The sequence below is a fragment of the Salmo salar genome, chromosome 12 (genome assembly GCF_965601325.2).
Source record: "Salmo salar chromosome 12, fSalSal1, whole genome shotgun sequence".
Taxonomy (NCBI): domain Eukaryota; kingdom Metazoa; phylum Chordata; class Actinopteri; order Salmoniformes; family Salmonidae; genus Salmo; species Salmo salar.
This window is the reverse complement of record NC_138302.1, coordinates 106,778,904-106,798,442: the sequence shown is the minus strand read 5'-3', so window position 1 is coordinate 106,798,442 and position 19,539 is coordinate 106,778,904. Positions and strand designations below refer to the sequence as shown.

General features: G+C 45.3%; 1 protein-coding gene across 1 annotated transcript in view; it reads right to left on the bottom strand.

The window, feature by feature from the left end:
• isy1 (ISY1 spliceosome associated protein) overlaps positions 1-19,539 on the bottom strand; it is a 59,175-nt gene that overhangs the window by 15,273 nt on the left and 24,363 nt on the right. The window contains exons 8-9 of the mRNA XM_045692007.2: positions 14,541-14,653; positions 13,260-13,352 (exon numbers count right to left, since the gene is read on the bottom strand). Coding sequence (XP_045547963.1) covers positions 13,260-13,352; positions 14,541-14,653 — 206 coding nt within the window. The remainder of the gene's footprint in view (positions 1-13,259; positions 13,353-14,540; positions 14,654-19,539) is intronic.

Below are 19,539 nucleotides of genomic sequence, written 5' to 3'. Positions count from 1 at the left end.
ATCCCCAATCTGGAGAGGATCATATCACTAAACTAGCCCTATCCATCCACAATCTGGAGAGGATCATATCACTAAACTAGCCCTATCCATCCCCAATCTGGAGAGGATCATATCACTAAACTAGCCCTATCCATCCCCAATCTGGAGAGGATCAAAGACATCACTAAACTAGCCCTATCCATCCCCAATCTGGAGAGGATCATATCACTAAACTAGCCCTAACCATCCCCAATCTGGAGAGGATCATATCACTAAACTAGCCCTATCCATCCCCAATCTGGAGAGGATCAAAGACATCACTAAACTAGCCCTATCCATCCCCAATCTGGAGAGGATCATATCACTAAACTAGCCCTATCCATCCCCAATCTGGAGAGGATCATATCACTAAACTAGCCCTATCCAACCCCAATCTGGAGAGGATCATATCACTAAACTAGCCCTACCCATCCCCAATCTGGAGAGGATCATATCACTAAACTAGCCCTATCCATCCCCAATCTGGAGAGGATCAAAGACATCACTAAACTAGCCCTATCCATCCCCAATCTGGAGAGGATCATATCACTAAACTAGCCCTATCCATCCCCAATCTGGAGAGGATCATATCACTAAACTAGCCCTATCCATCCCCAATCTGGAGAGGATCATATCACTAAACTAGCCCTATCCATCCCCAATCTGGAGAGGATCAAAGACATCACTAAACTAGCCCTATCCATCCCCAATCTGGAGAGGATCAAAGACATCACTAAACTAGCCCTATCCATCCCCAATCTGGAGAGGATCATATCACTAAACTAGCCCTATCCATCCCCAATCTGGAGAGGATCATATCACTAAACTAGCCCTATCCATCCCCAATCTGGAGAGGATCAAAGACATCACTAAACTAGCCCTATCCATCCCCAATCTGGAGAGGATCATATCACTAAACTAGCCCTATCCAACCCCAATCTGGAGAGGATCATATCACTAAACTAGCCCTATCCATCCCCAATCTGGAGAGGATCATATCACTAAACTAGCCCTATCCATCCCCAATCTGGAGAGGATCATATCACTAAACTAGCCCTATCCATCCCCAATCTGGAGAGGATCATATCACTAAACTAGCCCTATCCATCCCCAATCTGGAGAGGATCATATCACTAAACTAGCCCTATCCATCCCCAATCTGGAGAGGATCATATCACTAAACTAGCCCTATCCATCCCCAATCTGGAGAGGATCAAAGACATCACTAAACTAGCCCTATCCATCCCCAATCTGGAGAGGATCATATCACTAAACTAGCCCTATCCATCCCCAATCTGGAGAGGATCATATCACTAAACTAGCCCTATCCATCCCCAATCTGGAGAGGATCATATCACTAAACTAGCCCTATCCATCCCCAATCTGGAGAGGATCATATCACTAAACTAGCCCTATCCATCCCCAATCTGGAGAGGATCATATCACTAAACTAGCCCTACCATCCCCAATCTGGAGAGGATCAAAGACATCACTAAACTAGCCCTATCCATCCCCAATCTGGAGAGGATCAAGACATCACTAAACTAGCCCTATCCATCCCCAATCTGGAGAGGATCATATCACTAAACTAGCCCTATCCATCCCCAATCTGGAGAGGATCATATCACTAAACTAGCCCTATCCATCCCCAATCTGGAGAGGATCATATCACTAAACTAGCCCTATCCATCCCCAATCTGGAGAGGATCATATCACTAAACTAGCCCTATCCATCCCCAATCTGGAGAGGATCATATCACTAAACTAGCCCTACCCATCCCCAATCTGGAGAGGATCATATCACTAAACTAGCCCTACCCATCCCCAATCTGGAGAGGATCATATCACTAAACTAGCCCTATCCATCCCCAATCTGGAGAGGATCATATCACTAAACTAGCCCTATCCATCCTCAATCTGGAGAGGATCATATCACTAAACTAGCCCTATCCATCCCCAATCTGGAGAGGATCAAAGACATCACTAAACTAGCCCTATCCATCCCCAATCTGGAGAGGATCATATCACTAAACTAGCCCTATCCATCCCCAATCTGGAGAGGATCATATCACTAAACTAGCCCTATCAATCTCCAATCTGGAGAGGATCAAAGACATCACTAAACTAGCCCTATCCATCCCCAATCTGGAGAGGATCATATCACTAAACTAGCCCTATCCATCCCCAATCTGGAGAGGATCATATCACTAAACTAGCCCTATCCATCCCCAATCTGGAGAGGATCAAATCACTAAACTAGCCCTATCCAACCCCAATCTGGAGAGGATCATATCACTAAACTAGCCCTATCCATCCCCAATCTGGAGAGGATCACATCACTAAACTAGCCCTATCCATCCCCAATCTGGAGAGGATCATATCACTAAACTAGCCCTAACCATCCCCAATCTGGAGAGGATCATATCACTAAACTAGCCCTATCCATCCCCAATCTGGAGAGGATCATATCACTAAACTAGCCCTATCCAACCCCAATCTGGAGAGGATCAAAGACATCACTAAACTAGCCCTATCCATCCCCAATCTGGAGAGGATCATATCACTAAACTAGCCCTATCCATCCCCAATCTGGAGATGATCATATCACTAAACTAGCCCTAACCATCCCCAATCTGGAGAGGATCATATCACTAAACTAGCCCTATCCATCCCCAATCTGGAGAGGATCATATCACTAAACTAGCCCTATCCATCCCCAATCTGGAGAGGATCATATCACTAAACTAGCCCTATCCATCCCCAATCTGGAGAGGATCATATCACTAAACTAGCCCTATCCATCCCCAATCTGGAGAGGATCATATCACTAAACTAGCCCTATCCATCCCCAATCTGGAGAGGATCATATCACTAAACTAGCCCTATCCATCCCCAATCTGGAGAGGATCATATCACTAAACTAGCCCTATCCATCCCCAATCTGGAGAGGATCATATCACTAAACTAGCCCTATCCATCCCCAATCTGGAGAGGATCATATCACTAAACTAGCCCTATCCATCCCCAATCTGGAGAGGATCATATCACTAAACTAGCCCTATCCATCCCCAATCTGGAGAGGATCATATCACTAAACTAGCCCTATCCATCCCCAATCTGGAGAGGATCATATCACTAAACTAGCCCTATCCATCCCCAATCTGGAGAGGATCATATCACTAAACTAGCCCTATCCATCCCCAATCTGGAGAGGATCAAAGACATCACTAAACTAGCCCTATCCATCCCCAATCTGGAGAGGATCATATCACTAAACTAGCCCTATCCATCCCCAATCTGGAGAGGATCATATCACTAAACTAGCCCTATCCATCCCCAATCTGGAGAGGATCAATATCACTAAACTAGCCCTATCCATCCCCAATCTGGAGAGGATCATATCACTAAACTAGCCCTATCCATCCCCAATCTGGAGAGGATCATATCACTAAACTAGCCCTATCCATCCCCAATCTGGAGAGGATCATATCACTAAACTAGCCCTATCCATCCCCAATCTGGAGAGGATCATATCACTAAACTAGCCCTATCCATCCCCAATCTGGAGAGGATCAAAGACATCACTAAACTAGCCCTATCCATCCCCAATCTGGAGAGGATCATATCACTAAACTAGCCCTAACCATCCCCAATCTGGAGAGGATCATATCACTAAACTAGCCCTATCCATCCCCAATCTGGAGAGGATCAAAGACATCACTAAACTAGCCCTATCCATCCCCAATCTGGAGAGGATCATATCACTAAACTAGCCCTATCCAACCCCAATCTGGAGAGGATCATATCACTAAACTAGCCCTACCCATCCCCAATCTGGAGAGGATCATATCACTAAACTAGCCCTATCCATCCCCAATCTGGAGAGGATCATATCACTAAACTAGCCCTATCCATCCCCAATCTGGAGAGGATCAAAGACATCACTAAACTAGCCCTATCCATCCCCAATCTGGAGAGGATCATATCACTAAACTAGCCCTATCCATCCCCAATCTGGAGAGGATCATATCACTAAACTAGCCCTATCCATCCCCAATCTGGAGAGGATCATATCACTAAACTAGCCCTATCCATCCCCAATCTGGAGAGGATCAAAGACATCACTAAACTAGCCCTATCCATCCCCAATCTGGAGAGGATCAAAGACATCACTAAACTAGCCCTATCCATCCCCAATCTGGAGAGGATCATATCACTAAACTAGCCCTATCCATCCCCAATCTGGAGAGGATCATATCACTAAACTAGCCCTATCCATCCCCAATCTGGAGAGGATCAAAGACATCACTAAACTAGCCCTATCCATCCCCAATCTGGAGAGGATCATATCACTAAACTAGCCCTATCCATCCCCAATCTGGAGAGGATCATATCACTAAACTAGCCCTATCCATCCCCAATCTGGAGAGGATCATATCACTAAACTAGCCCTATCCATCCCCAATCTGGAGAGGATCATATCACTAAACTAGCCCTATCCATCCCCAATCTGGAGAGGATCATATCACTAAACTAGCCCTATCCATCCCCAATCTGGAGAGGATCATATCACTAAACTAGCCCTATCCATCCCCAATCTGGAGAGGATCATATCACTAAACTAGCCCTATCCATCCCCAATCTGGAGAGGATCATATCACTAAACTAGCCCTATCCATCCCCAATCTGGAGAGGATCATATCACTAAACTAGCCCTAACCATCCCCAATCTGGAGAGGATCAAAGACATCACTAAACTAGCCCTATCCATCCCCAATCTGGAGAGGATCATATCACTAAACTAGCCCTATCCATCCCCAATCTGGAGAGGATCATATCACTAAACTAGCCCTATCCATCCCCAATCTGGAGAGGATCAAAGACATCACTAAACTAGCCCTATCCATCCCCAATCTGGAGAGGATCATATCACTAAACTAGCCCTATCCATCCCCAATCTGGAGAGGATCAAAGACATCACTAAACTAGCCCTATCCATCCCCAATCTGGAGAGGATCATATCACTAAACTAGCCCTATCCATCCCCAATCTGGAGAGGATCATATCACTAAACTAGCCCTATCCATCCCCAATCTGGAGAGGATCATATCACTAAACTAGCCCTATCCATCCCCAATCTGGAGAGGATCATATCACTAAACTAGCCCTATCCATCCCCAATCTGGAGAGGATCATATCACTAAACTAGCCCTAACCATCCCCAATCTGGAGAGGATCATATCACTAAACTAGCCCTATCCATCCCCAATCTGGAGAGGATCATATCACTAAACTAGCCCTATCCATCCCCAATCTGGAGAGGATCACATCACTAAACTAGCCCTATCCATCCCCAATCTGGAGAGGATCATATCACTAAACTAGCCCTAACCATCCCCAATCTGGAGAGGATCATATCACTAAACTAGCCCTATCCATCCCCAATCTGGAGAGGATCAAAGACATCACTAAACTAGCCCTATCCAACCCCAATCTGGAGAGGATCATATCACTAAACTAGCCCTATCCATCCCCAATCTGGAGAGGATCATATCACTAAACTAGCCCTATCCATCCCCAATCTGGAGAGGATCATATCACTAAACTAGCCCTATCCATCCCCAATCTGGAGAGGATCATGTCACTAAACTAGCCCTATCCATCCCCAATCTGGAGAGGATCATATCACTAAACTAGCCCTATCCATCCCCAATCTGGAGAGGATCATATCACTAAACTAGCCCTATCCATCCCCAATCTGGAGAGGATCATATCACTAAACTAGCCCTATCCATCCCCAATCTGGAGAGGATCATATCACTAAACTAGCCCTATCCATCCCCAATCTGGAGAGGATCATATCACTAAACTAGCCCTATCCATCCCCAATCTGGAGAGGATCATATCACTAAACTAGCCCTATCCATCCCCAATCTGGAGAGGATCATATCACTAAACTAGCCCTATCCATCCCCAATCTGGAGAGGATCATATCACTAAACTAGCCCTATCCATCCCCAATCTGGAGAGGATCATATCACTAAACTAGCCCTATCCATCCCCAATCTGGAGAGGATCATATCACTAAACTAGCCCTATCCATCCCCAATCTGGAGAGGATCATATCACTAAACTAGCCCTATCCATCCCCAATCTGGAGAGGATCAAAGACATCACTAAACTAGCCCTATCCATCCCCAATCTGGAGAGGATCAAAGACATCACTAAACTAGCCCTATCCATCCCCAATCTGGAGAGGATCATATCACTAAACTAGCCCTATCCATCCCCAATCTGGAGAGGATCATATCACTAAACTAGCCCTATCCATCCCCAATCTGGAGAGGATCATATCACTAAACTAGCCCTATCCATCCCCAATCTGGAGAGGATCACATCACTAAACTAGCCCTATCCATCCCCAATCTGGAGAGGATCATATCACTAAACTAGCCCTATCCATCCCCAATCTGGAGAGGATCATATCACTAAACTAGCCCTATCCATCCCCAATCTGGAGAGGATCAAAGACATCACTAAACTAGCCCTATCCATCCCCAATCTGGAGAGGATCATATCACTAAACTAGCCCTATCCATCCCCAATCTGGAGAGGATCATATCACTAAACTAGCCCTATCCATCCCCAATCTGGAGAGGATCAAAGACATCACTAAACTAGCCCTATCCATCCCCAATCTGGAGAGGATCATATCACTAAACTAGCCCTATCCAACCCCAATCTGGAGAGGATCATATCACTAAACTAGCCCTATCCATCCCCAATCTGGAGAGGATCATATCACTAAACTAGCCCTATCCATCCCCAATCTGGAGAGGATCATATCACTAAACTAGCCCTATCCATCCCCAATCTGGAGAGGATCATATCACTAAACTAGCCCTATCCATCCCCAATCTGGAGAGGATCATATCACTAAACTAGCCCTATCCATCCCCAATCTGGAGAGGATCATATCACTAAACTAGCCCTATCCATCCCCAATCTGGAGAGGATCAAAGACATCACTAAACTAGCCCTATCCATCCCCAATCTGGAGAGGATCATATCACTAAACTAGCCCTATCCATCCCCAATCTGGAGAGGATCATATCACTAAACTAGCCCTATCCATCCCCAATCTGGAGAGGATCATATCACTAAACTAGCCCTATCCATCCCCAATCTGGAGAGGATCATATCACTAAACTAGCCCTATCCATCCCCAATCTGGAGAGGATCATATCACTAAACTAGCCCTACCCATCCCCAATCTGGAGAGGATCAAAGACATCACTAAACTAGCCCTATCCATCCCCAATCTGGAGAGGATCAAAGACATCACTAAACTAGCCCTATCCATCCCCAATCTGGAGAGGATCATATCACTAAACTAGCCCTATCCATCCCCAATCTGGAGAGGATCATATCACTAAACTAGCCCTATCCATCCCCAATCTGGAGAGGATCATATCACTAAACTAGCCCTATCCATCCCCAATCTGGAGAGGATCATATCACTAAACTAGCCCTATCCATCCCCAATCTGGAGAGGATCATATCACTAAACTAGCCCTACCCATCCCCAATCTGGAGAGGATCATATCACTAAACTAGCCCTACCCATCCCCAATCTGGAGAGGATCATATCACTAAACTAGCCCTATCCATCCCCAATCTGGAGAGGATCATATCACTAAACTAGCCCTATCCATCCTCAATCTGGAGAGGATCATATCACTAAACTAGCCCTATCCATCCCCAATCTGGAGAGGATCAAAGACATCACTAAACTAGCCCTATCCATCCCCAATCTGGAGAGGATCATATCACTAAACTAGCCCTATCCATCCCCAATCTGGAGAGGATCATATCACTAAACTAGCCCTATCAATCTCCAATCTGGAAAGGATCAAAGACATCACTAAACTAGCCCTATCCATCCCCAATCTGGAGAGGATCATATCACTAAACTAGCCCTATCCATCCCCAATCTGGAGAGGATCATATCACTAAACTAGCCCTATCCATCCCCAATCTGGAGAGGATCAAATCACTAAACTAGCCCTATCCAACCCCAATCTGGAGAGGATCATATCACTAAACTAGCCCTATCCATCCCCAATCTGGAGAGGATCACATCACTAAACTAGCCCTATCCATCCCCAATCTGGAGAGGATCATATCACTAAACTAGCCCTAACCATCCCCAATCTGGAGAGGATCATATCACTAAACTAGCCCTATCCATCCCCAATCTGGAGAGGATCATATCACTAAACTAGCCCTATCCAACCCCAATCTGGAGAGGATCAAAGACATCACTAAACTAGCCCTATCCATCCCCAATCTGGAGAGGATCATATCACTAAACTAGCCCTATCCATCCCCAATCTGGAGATGATCATATCACTAAACTAGCCCTAACCATCCCCAATCTGGAGAGGATCATATCACTAAACTAGCCCTATCCATCCCCAATCTGGAGATGATCATATCACTAAACTAGCCCTAACCATCCCCAATCTGGAGAGGATCATATCACTAAACTAGCCCTATCCATCCCCAATCTGGAGAGGATCATATCACTAAACTAGCCCTATCCATCCCCAATCTGGAGAGGATCATATCACTAAACTAGCCCTATCCATCCCCAATCTGGAGAGGATCATATCACTAAACTAGCCCTATCCAACCCCAATCTGGAGAGGATCATATCACTAAACTAGCCCTATCCATCCCCAATCTGGAGAGGATCATATCACTAAACTAGCCCTATCCATCCCCAATCTGGAGAGGATCATATCACTAAACTAGCCCTATCCATCCCCAATCTGGAGAGGATCATATCACTAAACTAGCCCTATCCATCCCCAATCTGGAGAGGATCATATCACTAAACTAGCCCTATCCATCCCCAATCTGGAGAGGATCATATCACTAAACTAGCCCTATCCATCCCCAATCTGGAGAGGATCATATCACTAAACTAGCCCTACCCATCCCCAATCTGGAGAGGATCATATCACTAAACTAGCCCTATCCATCCCCAATCTGGAGAGGATCATATCACTAAACTAGCCCTATCCATCCCCAATCTGGAGAGGATCAAAGACATCACTAAACTAGCCCTATCCATCCCCAATCTGGAGAGGATCATATAACTAAACTAGCCCTATCCATCCCCAATCTGGAGAGGATCATATCACTAAACTAGCCCTATCCATCCACAATCTGGAGAGGATCAATTCACTAAACTAGCCCTATCCATCCCCAATCTGGAGAGGATCATATCACTAAACTAGCCCTATCCATCCCCAATCTGGAGAGGATCATATCACTAAACTAGCCCTATCCATCCCCAATCTGGAGAGGATCATATCACTAAACTAGCCCTATCCAACCCCAATCTGGAGAGGATCATATCACTAAACTAGCCCTATCCATCCCCAATCTGGAGAGGATCAAAGACATCACTAAACTAGCCCTATCCATCCCCAATCTGGAGAGGATCATATCACTAAACTAGCCCTAACCATCCCCAATCTGGAGAGGATCATATCACTAAACTAGCCCTATCCATCCCCAATCTGGAGAGGATCAAAGACATCACTAAACTAGCCCTATCCATCCCCAATCTGGAGAGGATCATATCACTAAACTAGCCCTATCCAACCCCAATCTGGAGAGGATCATATCACTAAACTAGCCCTACCCATCCCCAATCTGGAGAGGATCATATCACTAAACTAGCCCTATCCATCCCCAATCTGGAGAGGATCATATCACTAAACTAGCCCTATCCATCCCCAATCTGGAGAGGATCAAAGACATCACTAAACTAGCCCTATCCATCCCCAATCTGGAGAGGATCATATCACTAAACTAGCCCTATCCATCCCCAATCTGGAGAGGATCATATCACTAAACTAGCCCTATCCATCCCCAATCTGGAGAGGATCATATCACTAAACTAGCCCTATCCATCCCCAATCTGGAGAGGATCAAAGACATCACTAAACTAGCCCTATCCATCCCCAATCTGGAGAGGATCAAAGACATCACTAAACTAGCCCTATCCATCCCCAATCTGGAGAGGATCATATCACTAAACTAGCCCTATCCATCCCCAATCTGGAGAGGATCATATCACTAAACTAGCCCTATCCATCCCCAATCTGGAGAGGATCAAAGACATCACTAAACTAGCCCTATCCATCCCCAATCTGGAGAGGATCATATCACTAAACTAGCCCTATCCAACCCCAATCTGGAGAGGATCATATCACTAAACTAGCCCTATCCATCCCCAATCTGGAGAGGATCATATCACTAAACTAGCCCTATCCATCCCCAATCTGGAGAGGATCATATCACTAAACTAGCCCTATCCATCCCCAATCTGGAGAGGATCATATCACTAAACTAGCCCTATCCATCCCCAATCTGGAGAGGATCATATCACTAAACTAGCCCTATCCATCCCCAATCTGGAGAGGATCATATCACTAAACTAGCCCTATCCATCCCCAATCTGGAGAGGATCATATCACTAAACTAGCCCTATCCATCCCCAATCTGGAGAGGATCATATCACTAAACTAGCCCTAACCATCCCCAATCTGGAGAGGATCAAAGACATCACTAAACTAGCCCTATCCATCCCCAATCTGGAGAGGATCATATCACTAAACTAGCCCTATCCATCCCCAATCTGGAGAGGATCATATCACTAAACTAGCCCTATCCATCCCCAATCTGGAGAGGATCAAAGACATCACTAAACTAGCCCTATCCATCCCCAATCTGGAGAGGATCATATCACTAAACTAGCCCTATCCATCCCCAATCTGGAGAGGATCAAAGACATCACTAAACTAGCCCTATCCATCCCCAATCTGGAGAGGATCATATCACTAAACTAGCCCTATCCATCCCCAATCTGGAGAGGATCATATCACTAAACTAGCCCTATCCATCCCCAATCTGGAGAGGATCATATCACTAAACTAGCCCTATCCATCCCCAATCTGGAGAGGATCATATCACTAAACTAGCCCTATCCATCCCCAATCTGGAGAGGATCATATCACTAAACTAGCCCTAACCATCCCCAATCTGGAGAGGATCATATCACTAAACTAGCCCTATCCATCCCCAATCTGGAGAGGATCATATCACTAAACTAGCCCTATCCATCCCCAATCTGGAGAGGATCACATCACTAAACTAGCCCTATCCATCCCCAATCTGGAGAGGATCATATCACTAAACTAGCCCTAACCATCCCCAATCTGGAGAGGATCATATCACTAAACTAGCCCTATCCATCCCCAATCTGGAGAGGATCAAAGACATCACTAAACTAGCCCTATCCAACCCCAATCTGGAGAGGATCATATCACTAAACTAGCCCTATCCATCCCCAATCTGGAGAGGATCATATCACTAAACTAGCCCTATCCATCCCCAATCTGGAGAGGATCATATCACTAAACTAGCCCTATCCATCCCCAATCTGGAGAGGATCATGTCACTAAACTAGCCCTATCCATCCCCAATCTGGAGAGGATCATATCACTAAACTAGCCCTATCCATCCCCAATCTGGAGAGGATCATATCACTAAACTAGCCCTATCCATCCCCAATCTGGAGAGGATCATATCACTAAACTAGCCCTATCCATCCCCAATCGGGAGAGGATCATATCACTAAACTAGCCCTATCCATCCCCAATCTGGAGAGGATCATATCACTAAACTAGCCCTATCCATCCCCAATCTGGAGAGGATCATATCACTAAACTAGCCCTATCCATCCCCAATCTGGAGAGGATCATATCACTAAACTAGCCCTATCCATCCCCAATCTGGAGAGGATCATATCACTAAACTAGCCCTATCCATCCCCAATCTGGAGAGGATCATATCACTAAACTAGCCCTATCCATCCCCAATCTGGAGAGGATCATATCACTAAACTAGCCCTATCCATCCCCAATCTGGAGAGGATCATATCACTAAACTAGCCCTATCCATCCCCAATCTGGAGAGGATCAAAGACATCACTAAACTAGCCCTATCCATCCCCAATCTGGAGAGGATCAAAGACATCACTAAACTAGCCCTATCCATCCCCAATCTGGAGAGGATCATATCACTAAACTAGCCCTATCCAACCCCAATCTGGAGAGGATCATATCACTAAACTAGCCCTATCCATCCCCAATCTGGAGAGGATCATATCACTAAACTAGCCCTATCCATCCCCAATCTGGAGAGGATCACATCACTAAACTAGCCCTATCCATCCCCAATCTGGAGAGGATCATATCACTAAACTAGCCCTAACCATCCCCAATCTGGAGAGGATCATATCACTAAACTAGCCCTATCCATCCCCAATCTGGAGAGGATCAAAGACATCACTAAACTAGCCCTATCCATCCCCAATCTGGAGAGGATCATATCACTAAACTAGCCCTATCCATCCCCAATCTGGAGAGGATCAAAGACATCACTAAACTAGCCCTATCCATCCCCAATCTGGAGAGGATCATATCACTAAACTAGCCCTATCCATCCCCAATCTGGAGAGGATCATATCACTAAACTAGCCCTATCCATCCCCAATCTGGAGAGGATCATATCACTAAACTAGCCCTATCCATCCCCAATCTGGAGAGGATCATATCACTAAACTAGCCCTATCCATCCCCAATCTGGAGAGGATCACATCACTAAACTAGCCCTATCCATCCCCAATCTGGAGAGGATCATATCACTAAACTAGCCCTATCCATCCCCAATCTGGAGAGGATCATATCACTAAACTAGCCCTACCCATCCCCAATCTGGAGAGGATCATATCACTAAACTAGCCCTACCCATCCCCAATCTGGAGAGGATCATATCACTAAACTAGCCCTATCCATCCCCAATCTGGAGAGGATCATATCACTAAACTAGCCCTATCCATCCCCAATCTGGAGAGGATCATATCACTAAACTAGCCCTATCCATCCCCAATCTGGAGAGGATCAAAGACATCACTAAACTAGCCCTAACCATCCCCAATCTGGAGAGGATCAAAGACATCACTAAACTAGCCCTATCCATCCCCAATCTGGAAACAGAGATGTACATACTAATAGATTAGCATTAATGTACTGAGCCCCACTCAGACTCGTTGGAACATGACTTTCTACACAGTCTAGAGATGTGTGTGTGAATGCAGGCACCTCTTTCTGTGACGGCACAGGGACGTGAGCGATAAAGGAAGTGAGAGTTCCATCCTCTCCTTCCATCTGTTCTCTAGACTCGTCATCTGAATGCTGAGAGATCAAAAGGTTAGGTTATCATCTGAATGCTGAGATCAAAAGGTTAGGTTATCATCTGAATGCTGACAGATCAAAAGGTTAGGTTATCATCTGAATGCTGACAGATCAAAAGGTTAGGTTATCATCTGAATGCTGACAGATCAAAAGGTTAGGTTATCATCTGAATGCTGACAGATCAAAAGGTTAGGTTATCATCTGAATGCTGACAGATCAAAAGGTTAGGTTATCATCTGAATGCTGAGAGACAGATCAAAAGGTTAGGTTATCATCTGAATGCTGAGAGACAGATCAAAAGGTTAGGTTATCATCTGAATGCTGAGAGACAGATCAAAAGGTTAGGTTATCATCTGAATGCTGAGAGATCAAAAGGTTAGGTTATCATCTGAATGCTGACAGATCAAAAGGTTAGGTTATCATCTGAATGCTGAGAGATCAAAAGGTTAGGTTATCATCTGAATGCTGAGAGATCAAAAGGTTAGGTTATCATCTGAATGCTGACAGATCAAAAGGTTAGGTTATCATCTGAATGCTGACAGATCAAAAGGTTAGGTTATCATCTGAATGCTGACAGATCAAAAGGTTAGGTTATCATCTGAATGCTGACAGATCAAAAGGTTAGGTTATCATCTGAATGCTGACAGATCAAAAGGTTAGGTTATCATCTGAATGCTGACAGATCAAAAGGTTAGGTTATCATCTGAATGCTGACAGATCAAAAGGTTAGGTTATCATCTGAATGCTGACAGATCAAAAGGTTAGGTTATCATCTGAATGCTGACAGATCAAAAGGTTAGGTTATCATCTGAATGCTGACAGATCAAAAGGTTAGGTTATCATCTGAATGCTGACAGATCAAAAGGTTAGGTTATCATCTGAATGCTGACAGATCAAAAGGTTAGGTTATCATCTGAATGCTGACAGATCAAAAGGTTAGGTTATCATCTGAATGCTGACAGATCAAAAGGTTAGGTTATCATCTGAATGCTGACAGATCAAAAGGTTAGGTTATCATCTGAATGCTGACAGATCAAAAGGTTAGGTTATCATCTGAATGCTGACAGATCAAAAGGTTAGGTTATCATCTGAATGCTGACAGATCAAAAGGTTAGGTTATCATGGGAATACCTTTTGACTTTAAAATGGCCAGTAAATCAGAGTCAGTATGTTTTGACTGATATTCACCTCATCCTCCTTTACAGCATACATGTGTTCCTCCTCTTCCTCTACCTCCTCTCTTCCTCCTGCAAGCCGCGCTTCTCTCTCCGCTTTCCATTTCTCCACTGCCTTCAATATCACTGAAACACACACACACACACACACACACACACACACACACACACACACACACACACACACACACACACACACACACACACACACACACACACACACACACACACACACACACACACACACACACACACACACACACACACACACACACACACACACGTTACTTGAGGCGACCATGTGTAGTGGGTTAAGTATAGTGTAGTGGGTTATGTATAGAGTTGTATTGGGTTATGTATAGTGTAGTGGGTTAAGTAGTGGGTTATGTATAGTGTATTGGGTTATGTATAGTGTAGTGGGTTATGTATAGTGTAGTGGGTTAAGTATAGTGTAGTGGGTTAAGTATAGTGTAGTGGGTTAAGTATAGTGTAGTGGGTTATGTATAGTGTAGTGGGTTATGTATAGTGTAGTGGGTTATGTATAGTGTAGTGGGTTATGTATAGTGTATTGGGTTATGTATAGTGTATTGGGTTATGTATTGTGTATTGGGTTATGTATTGTGTAATGTATAGTGTATTGGGTTATGTATTGTGTATTGGGTTGTATTGGGTTAAGTATAGTGTAGTGGGTTAAGTATAGTGTAGTGGGTTATGTATAGTGGGTTATGTATAGTGTATTGGGTTATGTATAGTGTAGTGGGTTATGTATTGGGTTAAGTGTAGTGGGTTATGTATAGTGTATTGGGTTATGTGTTGGGTTATGTATTGGGTTAAGTATTGGGTTAAGTGTAGTGGGTTATGTATAGTGTATTGGGTTATGTATAGTGTATTGGGTTATGTATAGTGTATTGGGTTATGTATAGTGTATTGGGTTATGTATAGTGTATTGGGTTATGTATAGTGTATTGGGTTATGTATAGTGTATTGGGTTATGTATAGTGTATTGGGTTATGTATAGTGTATTGGGTTATGTATAGTGTATTGGGTTAAGTATAGTGTATTGGGTTAAGTATAGTGTATTGGGTTAAGTATAGTGTATTGGGTTATGTATAGTGTATTGGGTTATGTATTGTGTATTGGGTTATGTATAGTGTATTGGGTTATGTATTGGGTTATGTATTGTGTATTGGGTTGTATGGGGTTAAGCATTGTGTATTTTTTATTTAAATAGGCAAGTCAGTCAAGAACAAATTCTTATTTACAATGACGGCCTTCCCCGGCCAAACCCGGACGACGCTGGGCCGCCCTATGGGACTCCCAATCACAGCCTACACCAAACCTGGAGGACGCTGGGCCGCCCTATGGGACTCCCAATCACAGCCTACACCAAACCTGGAGGACGCTGGGCCCCCCTATGGGACTCCCAATCACAGCCTACACCAAACCTGGAGGACGCTGGGCCGCCCTATGGGACTCCCAATCACAGCCTACACCAAACCTGGAGGACGCTGGGCCGCCCTATGGGACTCCCAATCACAGCCGGTTGTGATACAGCCTGGAATGGGTTGTATCGGGCTAAGTACTGTGCCTTGGGTTGTATTGTGCTGAGTATTGTGTATTGGGTTAAATATTGGGTTGTTTTGTGTAAAGTATTAGGTTAAGTACTGTGTAGTATTGGGTTAAGTACTGTGTAGTATCAGGTTAAGTACTGTGTAGTACTGTGTAGTATTGGGTTAAGTACTGTGTAGTATTGGGTTAAGTACTGTGTAGTATCGGGTTAAGTACTGTGTAGTATCAGGTTAAGTACTGTGTAGTATTAGGTTAAGTACTGTGTAGTATCAGGTTAAGTACTGTGTAGTATTGGGTTAAGTACTGTGTAGTATCAGGTTAAGTACTGTGTAGTACTGTGTAGTATCAGGTTAAGTACTGTGTAGTACTGTGTAGTATTGGGTTAAGTACTGTGTAGTATTGGGTTAAGTACTGTGTAGTATCAGGTTAAGTACTGTGTAGTATCAGGTTAAGTACTGTGTAGTACTGTGTAGTATTAGGTTAAGTACTGTGTAGTATTGGGTTAAGTACTGTGTAGTATCAGGTTAAGTACTGTGTAGTATCAGGTTAAGTACTGTGTAGTATCAGGTTAAGTACTGTGTAGTACTGTGTAGTATCAGGTTAAGTACTGTGTAGTACTGTGTAGTATTGGGTTAAGTACTGTGTAGTACTGTGTAGTACTGTGTAGTACTGTGTAGTATCAGGTTAAGTACTGTGTAGTACTGTGTAGTACTGTGTAGTATTGGGTTGTATTGGACTAGTGAAGGTGGTGCCGGAGGGGAAGGCTGCCGTCTTACCGGCTCTTAACCAACCATGCTATTTTGTTTGTCTTTTAGCGTTGTTTTACCTTGTTTTGAACACATTTCAACCCCTCCCTGACTGAGTCTGTAATACCTACATGTTTCAAGCAGACCACCATAGTCCCTGTGCCCAAGAACACTAAGGTAACCTGCCTTAATGACTACTGACCCGTAGCACTCAGGTCTGTAGCCAGGAAGTGCTTTGAAAGGCTGGTCATGGCTCACATCAACACCATTATCCCAGAAACCCTAGACCCACTCTAATTTGCATACCGCCCAAACAGATCCACAGATGATGCAATCTCTATTGCCACTCCACACTGCCCTTTCCCACCTGGACAAAAGGAACACCTATGTGAGAATGCTGTTCATTGACTACAGCTCAGCGTTCAACACCATAGTGCCCTCAAAGCTCATCACTAAGCTAAGGATCCTGGGACTAAACACCTTCCTCTGCAACTGGATCCTGGACTTTCTGACGGGCCGCCCCCAGGTAGTAAGGGTAGGTAGCAACACATCCGCCACGCTGATCCTCAACACTGGAGCTCCCCAGGGGTGCGTGCTCAGTCCCCTCCTGTACTCCCTGTTCACTCATGACTGCATGGACAGGCACGACTCCAACACCATCATTAAGCTGGCAGATGACACAACAGTGGTAGGCCTGATCACCGACAACTATGACTGACACAGCCTATAGGGAGGAGGTCAGAGACCTGGCCGGGTGGTGCCAGAACAACAACCTCTCCCTCAACGTGATCAAGACAAAGGAGATGATTGTGGACTACAGGAAAAGGAGGACAGAGCACGCCCCCATTCTCATCGACGGGGCTGTAGTGGAGCAGATTGAGAGCTTCAAGTTCCTTGGCGTCCACATCACCAAACTAACATGGTCCAAGCACACCAAGACAGTCGTGAAGAGGGCACAACAAACCTATTCCCCCTCAGAAGACTGAAAAGATTTGGCATGGGTCCTCAGATCCTCAAAAGGTTCTACAGCTGCACCATCGAGAGCATCCTGACTGGTCTTATCACTGCCTGGTATGGCAACTGCTCAGCCTCCGACCACAAGGCACTACAGAGGGTAGTGCGTACAGCCCAGTACATCACTGGGGCCAAGCTTCCTGCCATCCAGGACCTCTACACCAGGCGGTGTCAGAGGAAGGCCCTAAAAATGGTCAAAGACTCCAGCCACTCTAGTCATAAACTGTTCTCTCTGATACCGCACGGCAAACGGTACCGGAGCGCCAAGTAAAGGTCCAAGAGGCTTCTAAACAGCTTCTACCCCCATAACACTCCTGAACAGCTAATGAAATGGCGACCCAGACTATTTGCATTGCCCCCAACCCCCTCCCTACGCTGCTACTCTGTTATTATCTATGCATAGTCACTTTAATAACTCTACCTACATATTACCATCTGTACCGGTATCCCGTTTACAGCCCGCTATTATTTACTGCTGCGCTTTAATTATTTGTCATTCTCATTCTCTTACTTTTTGTTTCGGTATTTTCTTAACTGCATTGTTGGTTAAGGGCTTGTAAGTCAGCATTTCACTGTAAAGTGTTGTATTCCGGGCATGTGACAAATAAAATGTGATTTGATTGGCCTAAGTATTTGGTTGTATTGGCCTAAGTATTTGGTTGCATTGGCCTAAGTATTGTGTATTGGGTTCAAGTGGGGTAAGTATTGTGTATTGGGTTGTATCGGGTTAAGTACTGGGTATTTATTTTTTACCTTTATTTAACTAGGAAAGTCAGTTAAGAACAAATTCTTATTTACATTGACAGCCTAGGAACAGTGGGTTAACTGCCTTGTTCAGGGGCATAATGACAGATTTTGACCTTGTCAGCTCGGGGATTCGATCGTGCAACCTTTCGGTTACTAGTCCAACGCTCTAAGTATTGGGCTAAGTATTGTGTATTGGGTTAAGTATTGTGTATTGGGTTAAGTATTGAATTAAGGCACAAATTCAGGGGAGAGATACCATGACACCAACAATACTGCTTTGTTCCAGAATGTCATGATGAAACAGAAAGCAGGAGACATGGAGAGTGAATGAGCGATTTGAGTTGAGGGTAGAGGAGGCCAACCTCCTCCAGCTGAGGGTAGAGGCGGCCAACCTCCTCCAGCTGAGGGTAGAGGAGGCCGCCAACCTCCTCCAGCTGAGGGTAGAGGAGGCCGCCAACCTCCTCCAGCTGAGGGTAGAGGAGGCCGCCAACCTCCTCCAGCTGAGGGTAGAGGAGGCCGCCAACCTCCTCCAGCTGAGGGTAGAGGAGGCCGCCAACCTCCTCCAGCTGAGGGTAGAGGAGGCCGCCAACCTCCTCCAGCTGAGGGTAGAGGAGGCCGCCAACCTCCTCCAGCTGAGGGTAGAGGAGGCCAACCTCCTCCAGCTGAGGGTAGAGGAGGCCGCCAACCTCCTCCAGCTGAGGGTAGAGGAGGCCGCCAACCTCCTCCAGCTGAGGGTAGAGGAGGCCGCCAACCTCCTCCAGCTGAGGGTAGAGGAGGCGGCCAACCTCCTCCAGCTGAGGGTAGAGGAGGCGGCCAACCTCCTCCAGCTGAGGGTAGAGGAGGCGGCCAACCTCCTCCAGCTGAGGGTAGAGGAGGCGGCCAACCTCCTCCAGCTGAGGGTAGAGGAGGCGGCCAACCTCCTCCAGCTGAGGGTAG